The sequence below is a fragment of the Homarus americanus genome, unplaced genomic scaffold (assembly GCF_018991925.1).
Source record: "Homarus americanus isolate GMGI-L3 unplaced genomic scaffold, GMGI_Hamer_2.0 scaffold51859, whole genome shotgun sequence".
Classification (NCBI taxonomy): domain Eukaryota; kingdom Metazoa; phylum Arthropoda; class Malacostraca; order Decapoda; family Nephropidae; genus Homarus; species Homarus americanus.
Window position 1 is genome coordinate 19,207,764 of NW_024711292.1, and position 16,383 is coordinate 19,224,146.

The 16,383-nt window shown below is 41.0% G+C and overlaps 1 protein-coding gene across 1 annotated transcript in view; it reads right to left on the bottom strand.

The window, feature by feature from the left end:
• LOC121857525 (sulfide:quinone oxidoreductase, mitochondrial-like) overlaps positions 1–16,133 on the bottom strand; it is a 227,048-nt gene extending 210,915 nt beyond the window's left edge. The window contains exons 1-2 of the mRNA XM_042353643.1: positions 16,006–16,133; positions 5,818–5,927 (exon numbers count right to left, since the gene is read on the bottom strand). Of these exons, the coding sequence (XP_042209577.1) occupies positions 5,818–5,915 (98 nt within the window). The 5' untranslated portion in view covers positions 5,916–5,927; positions 16,006–16,133. The remainder of the gene's footprint in view (positions 1–5,817; positions 5,928–16,005) is intronic.
• Positions 16,134–16,383: the final 250 nt, after the last annotated feature.

Genomic DNA, 16,383 nt, shown 5'->3' on the forward strand with positions numbered 1-16,383 from the left:
TTCTATTACGCGATTTTCTATAACACAATATTTTACAAGAACTCAATTATCGCGTTATAGCAGAACTAACTGTAGTTGAAAATGACTGACTCCAAATCAGCGCAAACGATCATCTGTTTCCGAACAGATATCATGGTTTCTTGCTCTAGACTCGTCTAGAGATATAATACCTCGTGAATATATGATAAAACCCCTTAATAAGAATGATTAACTTTTATGTGTTAGTGATAACAGCTTTTAATTAAGACAGGCAAATGATTTGTGTTAATATCCCTTATGATGATTGTGTAATCTCATATACAGTCATGCGCCGGTTAACGTTCGATCGAACAACGTCCGATAGCAAATACGTCTGTGACCCCCCCCCCCAAAAATAAATAAATAATTTGACGCCTGCTGGACCACCACTCCACGACTCCCTAACGGAGACATGATGATCCTCCCCATACTGGTCAGATATTATGTGTTAAAGGAATATGCTTCCTCACTTAGGCTTTTTTAAGCATTTGCCTACAGGTGTAATGTTAACCTACATCTATTGAGGATAAAATCTTTCACCTACAAATTGACAATTACACATTTGCTGTAATCAGACATATCTAGTTGCCTCAACAGGTTGCAATTTCAAATTCTGTGGCATTACTAAAAATAGTAAAGTTTCTAGTGCACTCTAAGATTAAGAGAGAAAACGGAGGACTCAGGCGTCCTGGTGTGAGAGAAAACGGACTCGTATGACGGGGGACCAAATAAAAAAAGCATAGCTACATGTTTTGTGGACTACAGTATTAAGCGTACCCTTTTCATCACTTTGTAATAAACCTAGCCATGCCTATGTGTGTTTATGATATTTACCATAACATTATATATATATTTAGTGGGTCTAAATGGTCGTAAAATGGGAAACTTGGGGTTGGGTCTTGGGTGCCTGAACCAATTAGAATAAATCCCATAGGTTCTGTACTTTCGTTATCGGCGGGGTCCCAATTAGGCGCGATAACCAAGGGATGACTGTACTGTACTGTATATACTTGTGACACTGGCCAGTTGCTTCTGGTGTTATGGTACAGGGGTACCAAGTGACAGCACTAGGATCCCGCTTCCTCTATCAAGGAATAAACAATTAAAATTTAAATTGAAAAAAAAAACATTCAAATAAATTACTATCTTACAAGAATCCCTCCAATGTAAGTTATATTCACCCAGGTCGTTTGGGTGGAAAATTATGAGAAGAGCTTAGTCACTCTTAAGTAATGATAAATAAACACGCAGGCAGGCCTTCAGCGCCAACTGTCAAATCTTATCTCAAATAAATAAACAAACAAACGCCAGACATTCTGTCACCTCACCTCCCGCCCCCTCTTCCCACCACCCTCGTGTTCAAGATAAAAGATTGGTGATTTCTTTATGTTTATTTTATATAATATCTCAGACTAAAGTTAGGATAATATAATTTGCATTGCTGAAATCCTTGCAAGACAGAGATTAATTTGAATATAAGTGTCATATATTTTGCTCAAGATATAAAAAATGTAGTACATTAGTGTACAATACTGTAGTACATTTTATAAAAAGTTTTTCAACTGTATTTTTGGGTAGATTTACATAAATTTCTTCATTTATTTTCATCCATTTACATGCACACACCAGACTAAAAGAAACGTAAAAGAAATAAATGACCTTAGTGCAAAGCTGGAGTGCACATGTACTAATTTGATTACGGTACTAAAATTGTTATGTCTAGTGCGAATTACAACATGTTTATATTCAAATAAATCAGTATCTTACAAGAATCCCAGCTATGTTAATTATATTCTCCCAGGTCATATCACTGGCATTTTAAAATCAGAGAAGCTTAGTAGGACTGTTAAAGAAAAACACAGAGACCTTCTGCTGAAACTTATCACCTCAACCCCCTTCCCCCCAGCCAGGCTTTTAGGCTTACAGTTTTTATCTTATATAATATCTCAGACTAAGGTTAGGAGATTATAATTTGCATTGCTGGAATCCTTGCAAGACAGCCAATAATTTGAATATAAACGTCATATATTTTGCTAAAGAGATAAAAATTGTTGTATATTAGTGTACAGTACTGTAGTACATTTTATAAAAAAGTTTTTCAACTGTGTTTTTGGGTAGATTTACATAGATTTCTTAGTGCAAAGCTGGAGTGCACATGTGCTAATTTGATTACGGTACTAAAATTGTTTTGTCTAGTGCAAAAATATAGCATGTTTATATTCAAATTAATCAGTATGTTACAAGAATCCCAGGTATGTTAATTATATTCACCCAGGTCATTTCACTGGCTTTTTATAAGAGAAGCTTAGTCACCTAAGAACTGATACATATACACGCGTTAGACCTGGGCCTGTGCCAACTGTCAAACGTACTACCTCCCCTCCCCCCACCCTCTCTCTCCCCCATCTGCCCAGCGTTGCTAGAATCCTTGTAAAACAGTGAATAATTTCAATATAAACGTCATGTATTTTGCACAAGAGATAAAATGTATTTTGCACAAGAGATAAAAATTAATCACCTGTATCACATTACAGTAGTGATTTAACAGTAAAAGTGTATATGTACGTATATAGTATTCCACATACACAGAAGTATAAATAAAAAGGTTATGTGATGATCGGACAACGTCCATATTCGGTTAATGTCATGTTTCCAAGAACGTATCTAGGACGTTAACCGGCGCATGACTGTACAGGCGAGTATGCCGTACAGGTTGACCATCAAAAATCCGGCAATTGATAAACCGGAACCTTCAGTTTTCCGGCATGGATTTCGGAGCGCATTTTCAAATTTCCTGCCTTGGCGCACCATTGTTTTCTGGACGCGCCGTTTATGTTTTGATAGCGCTGTACTCCAGAATCAGCTGTTGGGTCTTGCTTGCACCTGCTAACAAGCATTCATGCTCATTCCTTCTGATTTTATCATTTAATTAGCCTGGTAAACATTAATATTTCATTTGCTTTTCATTTAGTGTTTAATTTTCTTTTTCTTTTAAAGGACTGTACAGGTAGTAATTTTCTGTTAAATATACTGTATACAGCATATATAATAAAATTTCATTTGCTTTTCATTTGGTGTTTAATTTTCTTTGTTTAAAGGACTGTACAGGTAGTCATTTTCTGTTAAACTTATACAGCAAATATAACCATCAGTTTTCCGGCATTTTCGAAAATCCGGCACTCCTCAGGTCCTGAGGTTGCCGGATTTTTTATTGTCAACCTGTATAAGCAAAATCGCTATTTTTCAAATTGCTGCTCACTCAAATATGCATGAATCTTCAAAAAATTGCACGTGGGTATTTTTTATGTCAATATGCAACACAAGAATTTTGAACAGCATTGTAGGACAAAGTTGAACTCTACTGCGACGGAGACCTTGTTCTGTACGGAGCACGTGTAGTTGTCCCTGCTGCCTCACGTCCCCACGTCTTGGCTCGCCTTCACGACAGTCACCGTGGAGCTGAGGCCACCAAACGACGTGCACGACAGACTGTGTTCTGGCCCGGCATCGACTCCGACATCTCCAATGCTGTCCGTGCGTGTGAGCCCTGCCAAGTACTACAACCCAGCCAGCAGCAGGAATCCCTCATGAGTGACAACAACCCCACCCACCCCTTTGAGTCTGTGTCGGCTGACTTTTTCTCTGTCAAGAAAGTCCTTCCTTGTTATCGTCGACTGTCTCTCTGGTTGGCCGGTTGTCATCAAGTGCGGCAGTGATACGACGTCTGTCGCCACCATCAGCAAGTTCCGCCACTACTTCCATGACGTGGGCGTTCCTGTGCGCCTGCGAACAGACGGAGGGCCTCAGTTCACAAGCCGGGACTTTGCTGTGTTCCTTGACCGAAGGGGAGTCCGGCATGTGTTGTCATCGCCCCATTACCCGCAGTCCAACGGCCATACTGAGGCTGCTGTCAAATCCTTGAAGCACCTCATCCTTAAGGTGGCCCCTTCTGGGAATATTGACTGCGAGGCCTTCGACCGGGGTCTTCTTGAACTCCGCAACACACCTAACTACACCGGACGCTCCCCTGCCCAGGTCTTGTATGGACGCCCCCTTCGTTCTTGTGTCCCTGCTCACCCTCAATCCTTCTCCAAGGAGTGGCAGGCCAAGACAGAGGATTGTGATCGCCGAGCCGCCGAACGTGTTCATGAAGTCGTCGCCCGCTACAACGACCACGCCCGTCCTCTTCCCAAGTTGAGTGTTGGCACCCAAGTCGGTGTCTAGGACCCGACCTCCCTACGTTGGGACAAAGTAGGTCACGGGACTACCAGGTGCGGTTACCCAGTGGTCGTGTGTGGTGGAGGCACCGCCGTTTTCTCCGCCCCATAACAACGCCTTCTGCTGACCCCGCCACCAGTGTTGAGTCCCATACCCTCCCCAGTGATCAAGTCCCTCGACGCTCTGAACGGATCCAAAAGAAAAGGTCCACTCAAGACTTTGCTATGAGCGTATAGGGGGGGAGGGAGGTGTATGTATATTATGTATGATGTATGTATATTATGTATGCTGTATGTACATTATGTATGTGCTCCATTTATATACATTATTTATTCAGCCTAGCTAGCAGCGTGTGGCAATGTATTTACCATGTCCCACACGCTTAATTAATGTGCCTGGCGACATATGGAAGCTGCTAATGTATCACTTGCCACATGTCGCCTGAAAGGCTAGTTGACCCCCAGACAGAGTAAGGAGTGCCACCTCCCTTGTGTATCTCTGTTTGTCCAGTAAATAGAACCTACGAAAACTCTACAGGTGTTTGTGTTCGCTCCTGTAGATAGAACTTGGTACCCAGAACATATACAGAGACCTAGAAAATGAACGCTTAAACAGGTACCTTACTTTATCTTCTTCACAACTGATTGACTCGTTAGCCGCTTGGATGGTCGGTCACATCTCTGTTATGTGCACTGTTGGCAAGTACTGATCCTAAAGTGTATCTGAACCTGCAGTTATGCAAACCAAATCTCTACCACCTGCTTCAAGCACAGTGTCTACGTCATTAACTCATTCTTTTCACAACCCACGCAGGAGAATAGCTAAAGAGCATACAGCTGATTTGATTACTCTTTTAGCTCAATGCCAATTAGAAAAAATACTTCAGACGTTCCAATAAAAAAGCATATATGGTGCACTTATCAAAACTCTAATCAACAGTTATAAGTAAATTCTATAAACTTGTTTAACGAAAAATTAAATACAAAGTTTAATATAATTTTTTGTGTGTTACCTATACAGTCCTACAGTGAATATTTAGTAAAATTTTTTCCCATTAGTACAGTAAACCCTTGCTATTCGCAATTTTGACTCCAACTATTCACAGTAATCAGATGGTGGCTAGCTTACAAGCCTCTCCCACAGTGCAACGAGTCACCCCCACACGCCCGCAGCGTCTCCTTTCCCTCCTCTCCCTTGTTTGCTCTAAACCAGTGCCTGCAACACTTTAGTGTTTCTGTGTAAAATGGCCCCTTAAAGACTGCTTAGTGTCAGTGCTAGTGATGCTCATGGAGTGAAATGTTTAGAGACCTCAAAGGCAAGAGAAAACAACTACCAATCAGGATGATTTTCAAGGAAAAACCACCCACTCACCCAGCTGATTCATCTCCCTCACATAATACAGTACTGTATAGTGTTATCCTACTGCCATACACATCATGCCTTCTGGGCACTGGCAGGGGTGCACAGCCCAGGAGCTCTAAGTGATCTATCTTGCAGGTCACTTGCAAGTCTTCTTAATCCCCCCCCCTCCTGAAAAAAAGCCAAAAAAGGAAACATAATAAAAGCAATATTGTTACTTACCTTTTATTGGATGTGCAAGATGTACAAAATGTTCCATTTTGTAGAGCTAATTTGATGTTACGACATGACACATGCAGCATATTAGTTCGGGAAAACATTTTTGAGACGCTCTGGAAAGAAAGTACCAGTAACATTCAAAGTAATACAGTACTTAAATATTTGCAAGAAACAAAACAAAATTATACACCCAAAAAACACAAGGTTTGAGATGATATATATATTATATTCTACTTTTTAGTATTGTACCTGTAGTTTTGTGAGGTACCTGTGAGTTACCTTTTACCAATATACAGATAGACCCCGACTTACGACGGGGTTAGGGACCCAAATCCAGGTCGCAAGTCCGACATAGATAAAAAAAAAAAAAAAATTTTTAATAAATAAATAATCTACAATGAAATACAGTACAGTAAAAGTAATGAATAATGAGGAATGGATACAGTACAGTGAAAGTAATAAATAATAAGGAATGGTTACAGTGTGACTGAGCACTTACCTTTAATGTAGTCAGCTGAATGCACATGGGGCCCCCATAATTTTCTAATTATACATGGAGACTACATTAACTGAAAACGTTTCGGTATAGAAAATGCGTGTCATTTAAAAAAAAAAAATTTTTAAATCTGCGGCGGTCGTAAGTCCCGACGGTCGTAAGTCGTAGCAGTCGTAAGTCGGGGTCTGTCTGTATATATATTTCATTAGCCCAATAAACATGCGGACTTCTACATACAATCAACACCTCAACCCGCCAGGATTCGAACCCACAGCCCACGAGCCCATGACTGTGACTGGGGAACGCTGATCGCTGGACCACGAGGATACTAAAAGCAGTCCTAGACTCTGTTATATTTCACACAAAGCCTGTTCAGCAAGCTTATGGCGCCGTGAACCTCTAATGGGGACTACCCGTATCACGTAGGTGGTCAGAGTAACGTTTTACCAAATCCGGCTTCGAAACAAGAGGATCCATATATATTTCATTAGCCCAATAGCACGCGGACTTCTACATACAATCAACACCTCAACCCGCCAGGATTCGAACCCACGGCCCACAAGCCCATGACTGTGACCGGGGAACGCTAACCGCTGGACCACAAGGATACTAAAAGCAGTCCTAGACATGTTCCTTTCTCCAAATCTTGAATTATCTGGTATTTCATTTCGTAGCTTAGGGAATGTCGTATCTTCTTTGGCTTAGGGCGGCTGGGTCCAGGTAAGGAAAGGTTTATCTCTGGTGGAGGTGGTCCGGCGGAAGCCATTTCACAGAACAATGGATGCACATATACACGGTGTGGCCTGGAGGGATGAAACTGCTGCGGTTAGGTCAAGCGTCGTCTTTCCTCCCTCCCTCCCGCGGGTGGACACGTCATATTACTTTAAATCAATCACAGCTAGCAGCGGAGGGAGGTAAGGATGCATGGCCAATCACAGTCCGATACGTCATATGACGTCACTGATAGCGCAACAGACATGCACTGCGCAACCTTACCGAGCGGCTTGCCCAGGCGGGAGGGTCGAATCTAAAAATAGCGTCGAGCCGGACACTCTGCGCGTATATGGGTAGATGCACCGCGGAAAGTGAAAGTTCGGTTCTGGCGAGGCACCGCATAAATGAGAAATCGCGGAAAGTGAAACCGCGTAAAGCGGGGTAATACTGTATTAATATTGATGGTAGTTATGTACAATCAAAGACAAAAGTCCTGTCGCGGTTTTGTCCGAAGATTAAATATAACTCACGAAAAATTATGAAAGCCCTACCACAAGGCAGAGCCCACCAAAAGTTTTAGCCCTACGGCATAGGTTTTCACCAAATTTCACGACACTACTTTTGTCTTTCATTGTACATAGAAATGTTGGCAGGAAATAAACTACAGAGCAATCAGTCTATCGAGTTTGTCAGGAAAAAACTCAGCAGATTGGTGCAGAGGACTTCCAGGGATGAGATATTCCTGGATAATGAGATGACTTTCAAGCCTGGAAAAATTCCACATCCATGGAAATTTTCCAGTTACTGGGATGATCATGGCTAACCTAACTTTGGAATTTATTCCCCAACTCGGAACAGAAAAATTTGAAACCTTCAGTAATTTTCCAGAATTACTCATCAATTCCTCCTTGAAATTTGCTTACAGACCAGGAAAAAATGAAGACTTTTTTAAATTTTCAGGAAATACCCGATTTTCAACATTGGAAATTTGTTCGCGGGCCCAGACTGTAGAGAGTTTTCCTGGAGAAAATCCGAGCCGATTTCAATACTGGGCCTTGAAGAGTTCGGGCTAATGGAAAGATTAGCTGGAAACATAACAAGAAATGGGATCCTTGCTACTGTTTATCTTTTTCAACTAGCTAGCAAATTTCTGCTTTGCTACATTATTATTGACTGCTAGGCCGTCTGCATCCTCTTGTTCAAGCATTTCCAAAAGACGAATCCGTCTTTTGACAGTAACTGTGGAGTTAACAGCATCAATAGGTATTCTGTCACATTTTACTGTTCATACTGTAAGGATCATCCTGAATGGTGTAGGTTGGGTTAGATTAGGAAAGAGTAGAGTAGGGTAGTACAGGATAGGATAGGTTAGGTTAGGATAGGCTAGGGTCGGTTAGTTTAGGATTAATTAAAGTAACCAACACTACGGTGTGTGTTGGAATAACATGAGATCTCCGGGTTACACAACCTATTACAGGATGTACTGGGTAATTCATTACAAAGTAAGATTTATTCCCAAGGAAACCTATAATATCCCATTAAATTCTCATCCCTCACGTCCGGTGGATCACAAAATCTGCATTTTTTTATGTATGTTAATGTGATTATCTGCATTTTTAGCACCAATAAGGTGAGCAGCTAACATCAATGCCATTTTTATTTTCCTATATATACTGTATTAGGAATTTAAGTTTAGATTCGGTTGAAATGTTTTTCCGGTAGTTTTTGTGGTTAATATTCGTCCATTGGCTGTCCACAGGTTCCCGCCATGCTTACCTGAGGTTATACTTCACTTAAAGTCAGAATTTAATTGAGTTGAAACAGTTCATTTAGCCAGAAAAACACAGATACAGAGTGGATAATAATAACAATATTAACATGGCTGAGCCAGTTGAGAACCTGAGCTCTCCTGTAGGCACCTGATATATACTATACATTTCTCTCAAGGAAGTATTATGTAACATTTAGTAACATCTGGAATAGTACAATAGCATGGTGGTAATAAGAACATCTCAAAATGTTACCATGGTTATCACTTGAATATTTATTTATTTATTATATTTTATTTTTATATTATAAGTATATACAATACAGTACATAAATTATGGTGGAATTGAAAATCATAAATATAATGGGGAAGCAGTGCAATATGGGTTGTACAGAGCTGTCAGGATTATGTCTAGTTGGCAAATATATTTATTGCAATGGTAATTTCTTAGCTATTTACATGATAATTTCTGATAAAATGGTTTTGATGGTACAATAAAAGCAGGTACTGTAAATATAGTAGGTGTTACAAGAAATATTAATACTTAGACAATACTGTAGATATTTTTTAAGAGATGATTTAAAGGAAGGGAGTGTAGTCTTTGCTTGATATCTTATGGAGGTCTGGGACTGAGAGGAGTGCATGGGGGTTGGTCTTAGTAGCTCTGGGTGCCTTAAGTTGTATCTCTGATTATTCCGGAACTGGAAATAATTATTATCAAGCAAGTGATTGATAGATTTGTAAACAAAGAGGGCACAGCAGTAGGTGTTATCATCTTCGAATTTTAACATTTTCAATTTAGCAAATTTTTCGTTTGTGTGATCTGTTTTTTTTCAAGTAGGCCATTGTCCAAACAACCCTCTTTTGTGCAGTAACCAGGGATTGTGTTTTCAAACAGCCAGAGGCCCCCCATAGTGTGTGACAGTGTATCAGGTGTTGGTAAACAAGACCATGATAGATTTCTTTAATTGCTGTGAGTGAGTGACTGTCGAGTGTGATACACGATACCACACTGTTTAATGACTTTACTGTGAATGGCTTGTATGTGGTTTCTCCAGTTAAGTTTCTCATCAACAATAACTCCGAGGAATTTAGTATTTTGTTCGCGTTTGAGGACTGTATTACCAAGGTACAGGGGTCCAAGTCTTTCCTTCTGTGAAAGATCATGTAGTGGGTTTTCTCAAGGTTTAAGGTCAGATTATTACATATTACCCAGGTCCTGACTTTAGTCAATTCAGTGTTCTTAGTTCTCATCAAGGAATGGAGGTTGTGTTGCTGGCATAGATTACTATCGTCTGCAAAAAAGTTATGAGTGTGCTGGCGTGGACTATGTCGTTTATGTACAACAAAAACAGTACTGGACCAAGAATGGAACCTTAGGGGACACCATACAAGATTGACGAGGAGTCAGATTGGTGATTATTATAGCAGACAGACTGCTTCCTATGAGACAGATATGAGGGAAACCAATTGTGGGACAGGCCCCTAACGCCATAATGTTCAAGCTTTGACAGGAGGATGGTATGGTCGACAGTATCGAAGGCTTTAGAGAGGTCCAAGAATATACCGACTGTTAGTAAAGGCTAGCAGAGCACTCTCAGTCGACCTTCTAGCTCTAAATCCAAACTGGGAATCTGTAAAGATGTTATTGGCATCGCAGAAGGAATTTAGTCTACTACATGCTAGCTTCTCCAGTATCTTATTCAAGACTGGGAAGACTGATATGGGGCAGCAATTCTTGAAGAGACCTTTGTCCCCAGATTTTTTTATGTGCTGGGTGAACTTTAACAATTTTCAGTTTATCTGGAAAGACACCACTAGTGAAGGAGGAGTTACAAAATTGTAGAACAGGTAGTAATAAGTGGGCTACTTTCTTAATGATGCTCATTGGTATATTGTAGGTTGGTTCTTTTGATAATAGGTTTTCTTTCTTTTTTTTCTTTCTTTTTTTTGGAAGGGGGGGTGGGTGTTTTACTCTATTTTTGTACAAATTATGTGTTAAAAATTAAAATGTTCATTTTTGGGGAAAAAACAAAACAAAACAAAAACACTAATTTCCACAAGAAAGGAAGGTCATATTTGAGTAAAAAACACGGAAAAAATGGTAATTATATATGTCTAACCCGCGGAAGATATTGATTGAAAACAATTATAAAAATGCCGGATTTTCATTGTTATATTATAGTGGACACTGTTGTAGTTTGTGGAACTATGTTAAAAAATTGATATTTTTAAAATAAATGCCTTAACATTTGTGGTTATGAAGAGGAGACCTTGTAGTGGAAATTTCCCCTACAACTACAACTGCCGTTTTTCGCTGACTAGCCGATCCCTTTTCGGGTTACCTAGCCAATGCCTCGTGGTCTAAGGTCGGCTACTAGTGACGTCTGAAAGCGCAAGTCAGCCATCAAGCCACGCCTACCTCCGCTATATGAGCTCTCAACCTTGCTGTGACCTCCCTTCTACCGAGCCCAGCAGCACGCAACACCGCCTCCGAACAAGCTCCTCACCAACCAGCTCTCTCTACTCCACGCTCCCGAACCAGCAAGCTCCTAACCACGCAGCAGCTTCCCAGCACCAAGCTGCACTGTACTTCCAATACAATATACAGAGAGCGCATTGTGAGTTTCCTTTCTCCAACCCATCCTGAGTGTGAGAAAACACCACGAAACCCCACAACCTAACCAACCAAACCTACCTAACTTCCCCAATATATATATATATATATATATATATATATATATATATATATATATATATATATATATATATATAGAAAGTGCGTGTCATTAAAAAAAAAAAAATATTTTTATCTATATCTGAGGCGGTCGTAAGTCCCGACGGTCGTAAGTCCACGTAGTCGTAAGTCGGGGTCTAGGTGTATATATATATATGCAGTGACCCCTCGTTTAACAAATACCTCGGTTAACGTAATTTCGATTAACGAACTGCCTTCCATAAGGATCTTCAATTCACTTAACGAAAAAAAAATTCGGTTAACGAAGTTCTTACGAACCGACCTCAACATGTTTTCGCTTGCACTGACCAGGCAACCAGCTTTAGTATCAGTCCGCCAATACATTAATCGGTGTTAGGGCTTAAATTCCTTACTATTTTAGTAAATATCAAGAAGTTTATACTATTCAATAATTTTAAAAGTTTAATATTCAATTTTTTAGTCATTTTAACAATTATTGAACATAATTGAAGGTAAAGTGACTAGTTTAATGCGCGGCATCCAGCCTCTTAACACAGCAAACAGGAGTTAGTCTCTCTCTGTTTTCACTAGAGGTAACATCTTGCTTGAGACTCTCTTCAACTAAATGCTTTTTTCTGTGTTTCCAAGCAAATTATTGGTCATTTTGAAATATATTTTACATATTGACAATATATAATGCAGTGCAGTGTTGATTTAAAGAAAATAATCTTGAATTACACCAAGATAGCTAAAATTTTATGGGTGAAATGGCACCATGGGGTGACTTCTCTTCCACCCCAATGCCTTCTCTTCCTTCTCCTCCACCCCCATTCTAAATCCCATCATCATCCAGGAGCCTTCTACATACACACCTCAAAGTAAGCGAACTTTTCTACCATTTTTTTTGAATTTAGGAAATTTTCGGTGAGCTGGAACCAATTACCCAAAAACCCATTGAAACAATGGTTTCGGTTAACGAACGACCTTCTGGAACGGATTGAGTTCGTTAACGATGGGGTCACTGTATATATATGCTGATAACCACAAGGAAAGAAGAAAACACGAAGTTCCCAAGCGCTTTCGTGGAATTCACATCTTCAGGGGTGAGTACAGACTACAGATAAGTACAAAACAAGGTGTATATATACAGAGGAGGGTGAGACCAGGTCCACAACGGTCAGGTATTAGGTAATGACCCTACTAATCTTTAAATAGCACACAACGGTTGGTGGTCAGGTCAGATGGCCAGGTGACCCGGCCTTCTCACCTGGTTACAAATCTTCTTAATTACAAAATTGTCCAGTTTGTACATGCCATTACTCAAATTCATGTTGAGTGCTTCGGTATGTTTAATGAGACTAGATTCTATAATGTTCCTACTATCAATTGAATTACAAGGTAATATTGAGGAGGCATTATCCCAGTCAATGCAATGCTTGTTATCCCTCAAATGAACAAACAGAGCATTGGATTCCTGGCCTGTCCTAACACTATACACCTACAGTGATTTACTTGCATATATATATATATATATATATATATATATATATATATATATATATATATATATATATATATATATATATATATATATATATATATATATATATATATATATATATATATATATATATATATATATATATATATATATATATATATATATTCTCATACCATAACCTGTGAACAACCAATGGACGAATATTTACAATTTTTAATGTTTTGAACAACTTCCAAATAGGTGGATAACCTATATATAGTGTTAGGACAGTGTAGTGGAATTCTCCCCTACAAACGCTGTTTGTCGCTGCCTAGCCGACCCCACCAATTCCCCAGTGTATGCCTCATGGTCTAGGTCAACCAGCGCCGCCATACACCACGGAGCGGGGGTCAACTGCTAAGCCACGCTAACCCCCGCTATTTAAGACCTGACCTCGTGGTGATCTGTCTCTCTTTCTACCTACACCAACCAGCCAGCAACACCTCCGCCTGCCTGGCGGTCCTCTCTCCCGCTGGCGAGCATGGCGACCCACAAGCTGTCCTTCTCTGAGCGTCCTCACCAACCAGCTCTCTCTACATCACGCTTGTAACCATGCTGCCTTCCCAGCACCAAGCTGCATTGTACATCCAATACAACATGTATATAGAGAGCACATTGTGAGTTTCCTTTCTCCATCCCATCCTGAGTGTGAACCAAACAATCTCATACCCCACAAATGGTGACTCCCGGAGATTCGCACTCACACAGGATGGAGGAGAAACTGATCACGCTCCCAGTCTTCAAGCAACATGGAAGACTGGCTTATCCACCCAGAAGCAGCTCTCATCGGCTCTACAACTACTGTTTCTACACCGCAGGTTAGACAACCGAGAGCAGCTCTGCTACTCTAAGCAGACACCAGCTCCTCTTCCTGCCCCAAGCACCACGTCCTACCGACCCCAGCACACCCGTCCTGCCTCAGACGCCGTCCCCGGCCCAGCAGTAACCCCTGCCGCCCTTGATGCGGCCTCTGTTCCTGAGTGCGGACACACACACCCCTCTTTTCTCCCCCAGGTACTCCCTGCTAATGTCCTGCACCCTGCTGCTGTCACGAGCCCTCATCCGCTTCTGCTGACGCAGCCCCTGCTCCTGACCCACACACCCCAGCAGGCGCATCTGACGACTCTGTACCTGCCGTGAAGGAAGCACAGCATTCATCGCCTCCACACACCCTTATTCTCCCTCTCTTCCCCCACAGATATTGTGTATCTTGACAGTTGTCCCCAGCGACCGGCTCATCCACGCCATCGCCGTTGTCTCACATGAGGCATGCACCGCCCGTTCTGCCTCACATGTGCTATGCAACCCTGCAGACAACAAGTCTCCTACACAGCCTGGAGGGAAGGGGGAGTATTGTAGTGGAATTCTCCCCTACAAACGCTGTTTGTCGCTGCCTAGCCGACCCCACCAATTCCCCAGTGTATGCCTCATGGTCTAGGTCAACCAGCGCCGCCATACACCACGGAGCGGGGGTCAACTGCTAAGCCACGCCTACCCCCGCTATTTAAGACCTGACCTCGTGGTGATCTGTCTCTCTTTCTACCTACACCAACCAGCCAGCAACACCTCCGCCTGCCTGGCAGTCCTCTCTCCCGCTGGCGAGCATGGCGACCCACAAGCTGTCCTTCTCTGAGCGTCCTCACCAACCAGCTCTCTCTACATCACGCTTGTAACCATGCTGCCTTCCCAGCACCAAGCTGCATTGTACATCCAATACAACATGTATATAGAGAGCACATTGTGAGTTTCCTTTCTCCATCCCATCCTGAGTGTGAACCAAACAATCTCATACCCCACAACAGGCCAGGAATCCAATGCTCTGTTTGTTCATTTGAGAGATAATAAGCATTGCATTGACTGGGATAATGCCTCCTCAATATTACCTTGTAATTCAATTGATAGTAGGAACATTATAGAATCTAGTCTCATTAAACATACCGAAGCACTCAACATGAATTTGAGTAATGGTATGTACAAGCTGGATAATTTCGTAATTAAGAAGATTTGTAACCAAGTGAGAAGGCCGGGTCACCTGACCCTCTGACCTGACTACCGACTGCTGCGGTGCTTTTTGAAGATTAGTAGGGTCATTATCTAATACCTGACCATTGTTTTGTACTTCTCCTTAGTCTGAAGATATATATATACAGTACACACACACACATATATATATATCATGAAATATGGGCTGATAAAGCGCCAATGTACTGAAATATGTCGACAATGTTTAGAATATTGTACACTACACAACTGTCCGGGTTGCGTTATTGACTATTAAATACGTTTTTGCTCTATTAAGACTACTCAAGTACTCAGTAGTGGACTTTAAGATCCCAGTCACTAGCGAACTTAAATTGCTTTGTGCATATGGTCTCAGCTATAGCAGATGACTTAAGTGAGCTAGCAGAAAGTTAGGAGCGCCAGCAGAGACTTAAGTGATTTAAATATGTTCAGTGCATCCGGTCCGACTAATTACCCAAATGTAGCCGCAATGAAGTTAAATGATGGTCCTACATGAATAAATCGGACTGTAAATCACTTCTCGATTATTATTTGGTGTCATAAAGTCACCAAAAATTGGTAAACTTAATTTAATCTGAGTTGGGTTAGGTTAGGTTAGGTACATGCACTCGATCTATTAACTCAGATTAAATTAAGTTTACCATGATATTACTACTACTACTTTAATAATTACAGGAAATTTCACTTTGAAGGTGACATTCAGATATCTAGCTACGTCTTCTATTCAACATCCTGCACCTGCAAGCCAATGTTTACTGAGAACAAACAATTTTCTGAGCCAATCATTTTTAAAAGCGACTCATGTAGTTGCCAGCAAAAGTTCTCCCACAGCCCTATGCAGTAAGTTTGTGAGAGGACTTTTGCTGGCAACTGTGTATTTAAAAATAAAAACTTGATTCCAACTCAGTAATAAAAAAAAAAAGTAGAAAACGATTCACACATTTAACGCTTACCTGGGGTGTGTCGGAGAGAACAACAGAGACAGCGAGATTAGCAGCCGCTCTGTCAACCACCGGCACCAACACTGAGTGACTCAGGGAGCAGTGATAACCAGGGGTGCCAGGTGTACGACAAGATTCACAGCCATCTTACGGCCAAAATTAGGCCAAAACTTTTTGGATGGGAAGCACAAGGCTATTTTTGCAATCCACACAAAATAAAAGTATCCCCTACAATATGCACTTAAAATGTCGTAATAAAACCAAATTTTCACTTAGAATTGAGAGCCCAATAATTACATAAACATAATATCTATATTCTACAGTGAAGATTTACCTTAATCTGAAATGGTGGTGGAGCAGATAATGGTGGAGAACTTGATAACACTAGTG